The sequence below is a fragment of the Salvelinus alpinus genome, chromosome 18 (genome assembly GCF_045679555.1).
Source record: "Salvelinus alpinus chromosome 18, SLU_Salpinus.1, whole genome shotgun sequence".
Lineage (NCBI taxonomy): Eukaryota > Metazoa > Chordata > Actinopteri > Salmoniformes > Salmonidae > Salvelinus > Salvelinus alpinus.
The window spans coordinates 10431020-10439544 of NC_092103.1; the positions used below are offsets into that span (position 1 = coordinate 10431020).

General features: G+C 43.5%; 1 protein-coding gene across 3 annotated transcripts in view; it reads left to right on the top strand.

The window, feature by feature from the left end:
- LOC139543686 (soluble lamin-associated protein of 75 kDa-like) overlaps positions 1-8224 on the top strand; it is a 31570-nt gene extending 23346 nt beyond the window's left edge. Inside the window, exons 5-14 of one of the 3 annotated variants that reach the window (XM_071349998.1) lie at positions 1298-1469; positions 2626-2805; positions 3764-3886; positions 4256-4353; positions 4603-4645; positions 4792-4903; positions 5204-5348; positions 5619-5780; positions 5999-6193; positions 6332-8224. In XM_071349998.1, the coding sequence (XP_071206099.1) occupies positions 1298-1469; positions 2626-2805; positions 3764-3886; positions 4256-4353; positions 4603-4645; positions 4792-4903; positions 5204-5348; positions 5619-5780; positions 5999-6193; positions 6332-7087 (1986 nt within the window). In that variant the 3' untranslated portion in view covers positions 7088-8224. The remainder of the gene's footprint in view (positions 1-1297; positions 1470-2625; positions 2806-3763; positions 3887-4255; positions 4354-4602; positions 4646-4791; positions 4904-5203; positions 5349-5618; positions 5781-5998; positions 6194-6331) is intronic. The other 2 variants (XM_071350000.1, XM_071349999.1) reach the window with 2 other exon arrangements.
- The last annotated feature ends 301 nt before the right edge of the window (positions 8225-8525 follow it).

The following is an 8525-nucleotide window of genomic DNA, read 5'->3' on the forward strand; positions in this document are numbered from 1 at the left end:
TTCGGCCCTACACAGGATACTACAACAACATGATGGATGGCACACACACATTACCCTTGGCATGTTTATCTACCCCATCAGATGCATAATAACGTTGTTTTGGACAGAATGCCAAGCACTGCATTTCTGGTGTGTTTGTGTAGAGGACCGAGCACAAAGACACCAGTCAGAACAAACTCATGGCTCGCTGCCTGGCTTTGCCCTGCAACTTGTTATGATTAGCATGGAGCAATGGAGAAACACACAGCGTGCGTGCGCACACACACACACACACAACCTAGGGTTGGGCAAAATCAACTTTGGTTCTAGCGTGATTCTATACTTATAAAATCGCCCATTACACAATGTGGCCAGACCATTTTGGGGGCCGTTTTTTTGGTCGTTATTATCTTGGTCGTTATTAGCTCAGGCCTACCATGTTTGAGGTTATTCAAAAACAACTGAACTTTCAGCCAATTGAAATTCTGTTCGATTAACGTCATTGTTTAATCATGAAATGGCACGGCGGGAGAAATCCAGGGTGCATAAAACCTGAAAGAAGCTTAATATGTCAAGTCATCCTCTTATCAAATGGAGAGAAAAGAGGAAGGTAGGCAATTAGACTGTGTCTGCTATAAAAAAAATTTGGCCTTGGCTTTTAGGCCCAGATCGTCAAGGGAGAAAAAAATTATAAAAATCCTGACTTGACATTTTGCTCTGCATTGGTGACTCTCTCGGCTCCGTCTACATTGTTCGTGTGCATTCTGTAAATGGTTTATAATATACGTATATATATTTTAAATATGTTATGCAGGCTATTGCAAAGGAATAGGCCACTCAGCATGGCCCTGCTGTGCACTGCCCAACTCCGCTCTTTACTTAAAGTTGCCAGTCAAGTTCAAATCGGCTCGGCTATTGTCTGTCACATCACGATGTCGTCACCGTCGACAATGGCTGTCAATCATCCTCGATAGACGATGCTGTCTGAACCCTAAGAGAGACACACACTTGAAACTAGGTGCAGTACACTGTTCAGGGCCATGATTTAACCCCAACAGTTAAATGTTATTTCTATGTTTACAAGGGGTTAGCAGAGCTACGGAGCAGTAAATACTGTCACACAACCATTTTAGTGGGAGGTGAAAGACAACAATGCCATGTACTGAACCAAGTCCCTTCTGAATCTAGTGTCCTACTACAGTGTATGTAGATTGAGTAGTGAGGAACGTTTGTGCATTGTGTTGCTGTCAAACTCCTGGGGAGATGTGTGTGTGCTACCTTTTTGTTAAGTGTCATTCTGTCTCTGTCCCCACCCCAGGCGAGGAGTCTTGGTGAGCGGATCGTCCTGTACATTCTGAACCGTATCGTGTACCGCGTGGGTGAGATGGACAAACCTGAGGTGCCCTTCCTGTGCCACGGCCAGCATGACTTCGCCAAGCTCCTCTGGAAGGACGGAAACGCTGTCGGGTTCTACTCGGTCAAACCCAAAGGTGAGCGATCTCTGTCTGGTCAAACTGTCAAAGTTTTGTTTCAACCAAAACCGCTCTTATTTGATCGGTGACGTTAGCTAGTTAGTGGAGACTGGACAGTACCCCAAACTTACACAAGGCTATTCGTTAGCTTCAACCTCCTGAAGATGATTTCTATAATGGCCAAGATATAGACTTTATAGTATACCAGAAATATAATAGCACCTAGTTTAAATTTTTCCGTTTTATAAGTCAGAACCCATCACAATGTTCAGTCTTTTGGGTACAACGTATCGTTCCCTGTGTTTGAAAGGGTTTTTAGTGTTGCTCAGTGAAGACACAGGATCCACTGCAGAGCAGGACATCGTTGTACAACAGATGAGCTGGAATTAATTTGTCCAACGTTTTCATTAGATCCACATTGAGACGGGCAGATCGCCAGAAGATGTTTTTCCACTTTTGTTTGACTTTAATGTTCTCTAATCGGAGAAGTGTTCCAGCACTGTATTAAGAATCCAGACTTGAGTTTTGAATTCAGACTTCAGTTAACTGACTTTATTGTCCCCATGGGGACATTTTGTTGCAGTATCATATACACGTTTAAATACAAAACAAATTTGTCAATACAACTTTCATAAGTTACATACCAATAAAAAGAGACTAGCCCGCTGGCCTTCCTGGGTCGATAGGAACATTTAGCCCAAGCTATTTAGGAAGGATATCACACCTGGCACAAATTATTTAGTTCTGTTTTCCCTGCCAAGGGGAGTCGTTCAAAGTCCGGGTACAGGGGGTGGCTTTGGTCTAAAATGATTTTGTGAGCCTTGCGGAGGGCCATGACCTTAAAGATCTCATCCAGGCCTGTCTGTTTGACTCCAAGTAACTTGCTTGCTGTGGTGATAATCCTTCTCAGCATATTTCTCTGGCTGACAGTGGCATTGCCAAACCAAAAAAACAATACAAAAAGTTAAAATACTCTCAATAAAAGATTTGTAAAACCGAGTCAGTATATTAGTCAACATTAAAAGATCCCAGCTTTTTGAGAAAGTAAAGACTTCAGTTTTGATCTCTTGCAATGTCTCTTGTTTGATTTTCCTGTGTTTTTAAATGACAATCAATTATAGCATACCTTACAGACATGAACTAACAGTAAATCTCTCTTCCTCTCACTCTCCAGACAGCTTGTGTAATAACTTTGTGACCCAGCGCTACCAGCTTCCTGTCATGGACTCCATATTTGTCAGGAAGTGTCACCGTGGAAACGGCCATGGCCTGCAGATGCTGGAGGACTTTGTGGACTCTTTCAAAGACGACCAGCTTGGCCTGAAGTACCCTCTCTCTCTAACCATGTATAAAGGTTGGTAGTAGTATTACTCTCTTTCTCTAACCATCTATAAAGGGTTGTAGTAGTCTCTTTCTATAACCATGTATAAAGGTTGGTGGTGGTAGTAGTAGTTGTACTCTCTCTCTAACCAGGTATATAGGGTGGAAGTATTACTCTCTCTCTAACCAGGTATATAGGGTGGTAGTATTACTCTCTTTCTCTAACCAGGTAGAAAGGGTAGTAGTATTACTGTCTTTCTCTAACCAGGTAGAAAGGGTAGTAGTATTACACTCTCTTTCTCTAACCAGGTAGAAAGGGTAGTAGTGCTACACTCTCTTTCTCTAACCAGGTAAAAAGGGTAGTAGTGTTACTCTCTCTCTCTAACCAGGTAGAAAGGGTAGTAGTGTTACTCTCTCTCTCTAACCAGGTAGAAAGGGTAGTAGTATTACTCTTTCTCTCTCTCTCTAACCAGGTAGAAAGGGTAGTAGTATTACTCTCTCTCTCTCTCTCTCTAACCAGGTAGAAAGGGTAGTAGTATTTCTCTCTCTCTCTCTCTCTCTCTCTCTCTCTCTCTCTCTCTCTCTCTCTCACCAGGTAGAAAGGGTAGTAGTATTTCTCTCTCTCTCTCTCTAACCAGGTAGAAAGGGTAGTAGTATTACTCTCTCTCTCTCTAACCAGGTAGAAAGGGTAGTAGTATTACTCTCTCTCTCTCTCTCTCTCTAACCAGGTAGAAAGGGTAGTAGTATTTCTCTCTCTCTCTCTCTCTCTAACCAGGTAGAAAGGGTAGTAGTATTACTCTCTCTCTCTAACCAGGTAGAAAGGGTAGTAGTATTTCTCTCTCTCTCTCTCTCTCTCTAACCAGGTAGAAAGGGTAGTAGTATTACTCTCTTTCTCTAACCAGGTAGAAAGGGTGGTAGTATTTCTCCACTACACTCTAGAGCTGTACAACTTTCCGTCCCCAAAATAAAGTGTATCTCTCCCCGACCTGCAGTGTGTAGCCAGTACCTGTGTCGGTACCCAGCTGACCAGGATCTGCTGTGGGTGGTAGAGGGAGTGGGAGGACCCTACCAGAGAGAGAATGTGGCCAGCAAGATGAAAGCCCTAGCACTGAAAGGTACCGGCACAGTAGCAGGAGGTATACAGGGATGCACTTTCAACACCATGCTCCAACACCAACGGCCTGTTCAGGATGATGTAAAGTTACAGTACCTTGAGATAGAAATTTGTAATGTAGGACCGATAGGATTGTCATATAGAGTAGCGAATCGCGACGACAGCTCTATTCATCACATTTCTAATCAGCTACATTTCTATCTGCGACCTCACTGAATAAATCCCAGCTGATCCATCGGGAACATAGCAGGAGACCCAGATTAGCTCCGCTGTAATGTGGGCTGGGGACGTGGTGACATCAGACACAGTGGTCAGACTCACATGACTGGTAGCTAATTGACTTATGGTTGTTGTGCTGATTCCCATAAAGCGGTGCTCCACGCGGTGACTTCTAACGGAGACCAACGAGCAGCCTCCCTGGACCACACAGACGTCAGCATGGAGGAGGACAACTTTCTGGACATCACCGTACGTCTCCGGCTCTATCTCTATCTATCCAATTTGGTCTCTTGTTTCGTTCTCTTTTTTTTTTTTATATCCTCCTTTGCTATGCTTTCTCTTCTTGGGTCTCCTCAGTCTCTCGTCTCCTCGAACCGCTCTTTGAATTTATTTGTTTATAATTTAAGAATATCTTCAACCCTCAGTTCTGTAGTGTAGGGACATTATAATCAAGTAATGAGGAGGAGTGTATTTTGGTCTTGATTTCTTGTTTTATAGGAGGATGTTTTGGTGGTAAATACTCCCCTGAAGTTAATAGAAGGTAAGTAGCTCCGAAGTCTTTAGGATCTCCGTGGAGTCCTGAAATAAATAACCAATAAGAACAATTTGAGATTTTCTGAATACAGAGATTTTTGTTTTTTTGTGTGTGACTACACATTGGAATGAAAATGGCTGCTCTTTCTCTAGCCCTGGATGGCACACCAGTGGCAACGCGTAGCAGGTGTAGCGGACATAAAAAGCGTGGCAGAGAAGAGACAGAAGACTCCACGAAGGAGAGCCAGCCTCTGAAGATGAACAGGTTAGACAAGGAGTCTCGGTGAAATAGAAACCTACATTAAAGTATTAATGAAACGTGTAGAATTCAATGTATACAGTCTTTTTTTCCCAGGGCAGTAGTGCTCCTTAATTCTCATAAATTCAGTGACTATTTTACTCATCAGGCATCTGTCAATCAGTATACTCATACCCATAGTATTTTCAACACTGAAATGTGACCTTTTCTGTCAGGTTGTAGCCCAACCTATATATGGTTTTCAAGTATGAAAGCTTCCTTTTGGTTCTAAATTATAATAATACCGCTGGTCTATTGTGCGTTCAGATTGGAGGATACAAAGTCCGAGCCCACCAACACGGCTGTAGAGGACGGAGGACAGGAGGAGGCGGAAGGAAGAGAGGGGGAGGAGTCTGGAGAGGCAGAGGCTGCTGTGGCCCCTGAGGAGGAGGAGAAGACGACCAAAGCTCAGGTGAGAAGATATGGGGGGGGGGGTCAATATATGAATACAGCATTAGAAAACAACGGTTAATTTGGCTGTTCTGTTTTGCTTGTCATCATTGTGTTGTGTTACTGTGGTTACTGTTAGAGAATAACCAGTCACTCATAGATTGTCACACTTGTTGTGTCAAATGGCTCCCTATGGCCCCTGGCCAAAAGTAGTGCACTATATAGTGAATAGGGTCCAATTTCAGACCCTAATTCTTAATTCTATTTTCCCATAAAACACATTGAATAACAGATTCATACATGGGGAAAACGGATAGTCAAGATGAACGGAGAACTGACTGATGGCCAGAGAGAGGAGGAAGAGGGAGAGGCTGTGCTGGAGAACAGAACGACAGAGGAAGACGTGGAAATAGAGGAGGCGGCAGCAAAGGAGGAAGAGTCCATCGAGGCTGAAGTATGTGGCTCAATTCCTCAGGAGGATTAACCTTGTAAGAAAGTTGGAATGTGTGGGATGGGGCCATTTATTGGAGCAAGGGGTTCACAGATGAGACGACGGGAGCCTTTCATTGTTGTACAGTTCATTTTTGTACCGTGGACATGTTATGTGTTAGAAAGGGAATTTGGGTAGTTTTTAACAAGTGCACGTTTTTCTGTCTTTTTTGTCCTTTGCAGGACATATTAGAAGCAGCTCCTGTGGCACCAGAGTGGTTGGCTGAAGCTGTGGAGGAGGAGGATCCTCTGCCGTTAGTAGAAGAACCAGCGCCTGTTTCAGAGGAGGCCCCCTCGCCTGCTGAACCATCCCCAGCAGAGCCCTCACTCTCTAGGGATGTGCGTGAGGAGGCTACACCCATGGAAGAAGGAGAGGAGGTAGAGGGAGAAAAGCTGGAGAAAGCAGTGGATTTGTACTGTGGACATGTTTCTTTCTTCCGTATGCATTATAAATGGAATTTGGGAATACGTTTTTAACGCATGCAAATTTTTCTCTTTTTGTCCACTACGGTGCAGGACACTGTAGTAGCAACTCCTGTGGCGTCGGAGGGGTTGGCTGAAGCTGTGGTGGAGAAGGAGGCGGCTTCTCTCCCATTAGTGAATGAGCCAGCCTCCACTCCAGAGGAGGCCCCCTCACCCATGGAAGGAGAGGAGGTAAAGAGAGAAAAGGAGAGAGAAAAGGAGGAGGAGGCGTTGGAGAGAGCAGTGGAGGAACCAGAGATAAAGGAGAAATACGTGGAGGTCATTGCGGTGGACCGCAGTAGCAAGGAAACGTTGGTCCAGGTGCGGGTAGCAGACCTGTCCTACCAGCCTCTGGAGGAAGGAGAGACCCAGCCTCCTGAAGAGGAGGAGGCGGTGAAGGAAGAGGTCCTGGTCGCGAATGACGAAAATAAAGGGGTAGAGGAGATGGAGAATGCTACGACTACAGAGGAGGGAAGTGAGAGCTCAGACGAGGGAGGCAAGGGTCAGGCCCTTTGGAGTAGAGTTAGCGGCAGTGGCCCGGCGGCGCCGAAACGTACATCTAAGAGACTGAACAGAGTGGTCATCGAGCAGGACAGGGAGCAGCCAGAGGTCACAGTGGAAGAGGAGGAAAAAGCTACAACTACGGAGGAGGAGGAGGAAGAAGAGGCTGTAGAGAAGAGTTGGGCTGAGGAAGAGGTGGAGGAGGAAGAGGAGCAGCCACCAGTGATTGACCAGAGGGCATTGAGAAGGAAGAGCAGACCGGTCCAGACTCCAAATAAAGCCAGAGGGAAACGACACGGCAAGATCTGAACACACCAGAAGGCATGCACAACACACACACACACACACACACACACACACACACACACACACACACACACACACACACACACACACACACACACACACGGTAATGTTTTCTGTCTGGTTTTAGGGTTTGAAAGGGGTCTAAAGTTTACTTGTATTATCTCAGTATGATGTTTAGATGCGTTTACTTTAGGTAGGTCTTTTTTCTTTTTCTTTTTTACAGAAAACGACAAAAAAAGTGTTTGTACAGGGAAACGCAGTACTCACTGTTGTTAGTCAATGTGAAGTCTTTTAATGTTGTTCATATGTCATTGTATTCTTGTTTTTACTGCCTTGTTCTTTAGGAACTGACTGATATTGAGTTTAACAAGCCTGTTGTTGTGGTTTGAATGTGATTGTCGCTCAAAGATTTTCACTATCAAACCCAGTTCCATGTTCTCCTATAGCCTGGTCCCATACTAGTCTTGAGGTGCCACTCTTATATTTATACTAGTTACAATATTTAAATAGTTTGGATCGAAAGGCACCTCTTTAGTTTAGTTCTTGCAGGAGTTATTTTATTCCAATGAAAGCCAGCAGACCCGTTAGCTTTCGAAGACCAGTTTTGCTAATAAACCTTTTTTTAATGACAATATGGAACTCGTATTAAGGAAGGAAACGTTCCAAAAATGCCTTCCGTTTTCTCCGTGGTGCGCACCACCTAGCTATCATATCTCTTGGAGTGATGAGATTATATCTTCCGATGCGCCTTTAGAAAAGCTGTGAATGAACGTCAATCGTGATCTTTAGGTTGCACGGCACATACTCACGCACACATATGCATATATATATATATATATATACACACAAATATTATAGTCAATATATCCATAAACTGTATTTTGAATAGGAAGAATAGATTTGGACATTATTGATCTTAATTTAGCAATAAAATAAAACGTTTCTGATATCGTATTTGTCTTTCCCATGTGTAATTTAAGATGGTGATTTATACTTTATAATATAATTAATAGCATGTTTAATTGCAATTGGATAAAATATGTATATTACACTAACTAGATTATACCAGAATTTTGAAGTAACTGAGTTTATGTACCACCGATATTTTTGATATAAACATTTGTAAAATGACAACTTTCACTATTGGGATGAAAAAAATTCAGTTATTTCCATGTGAATTGTATTCTGTTGAGTGTTGATTCACTAGGAGAGGGTACATTGAGCCAAAGACGTGAAGCAGAATGCATCAAATGGGCTATTGAGGTACCATGGTTATAGGTCAATGTATAGAACCTAAACTAGGGCCATATTCACTAGGCACCAAACGGACGACCTGAACTTGTTTAATAAAAAAACACCCCCCGCTGTGCACTAATGAATATGACCCGTGCTAAGGGATTGGATGTGGCTCCCCAGTGTTTACGAGATGGTTCTAGCCAGT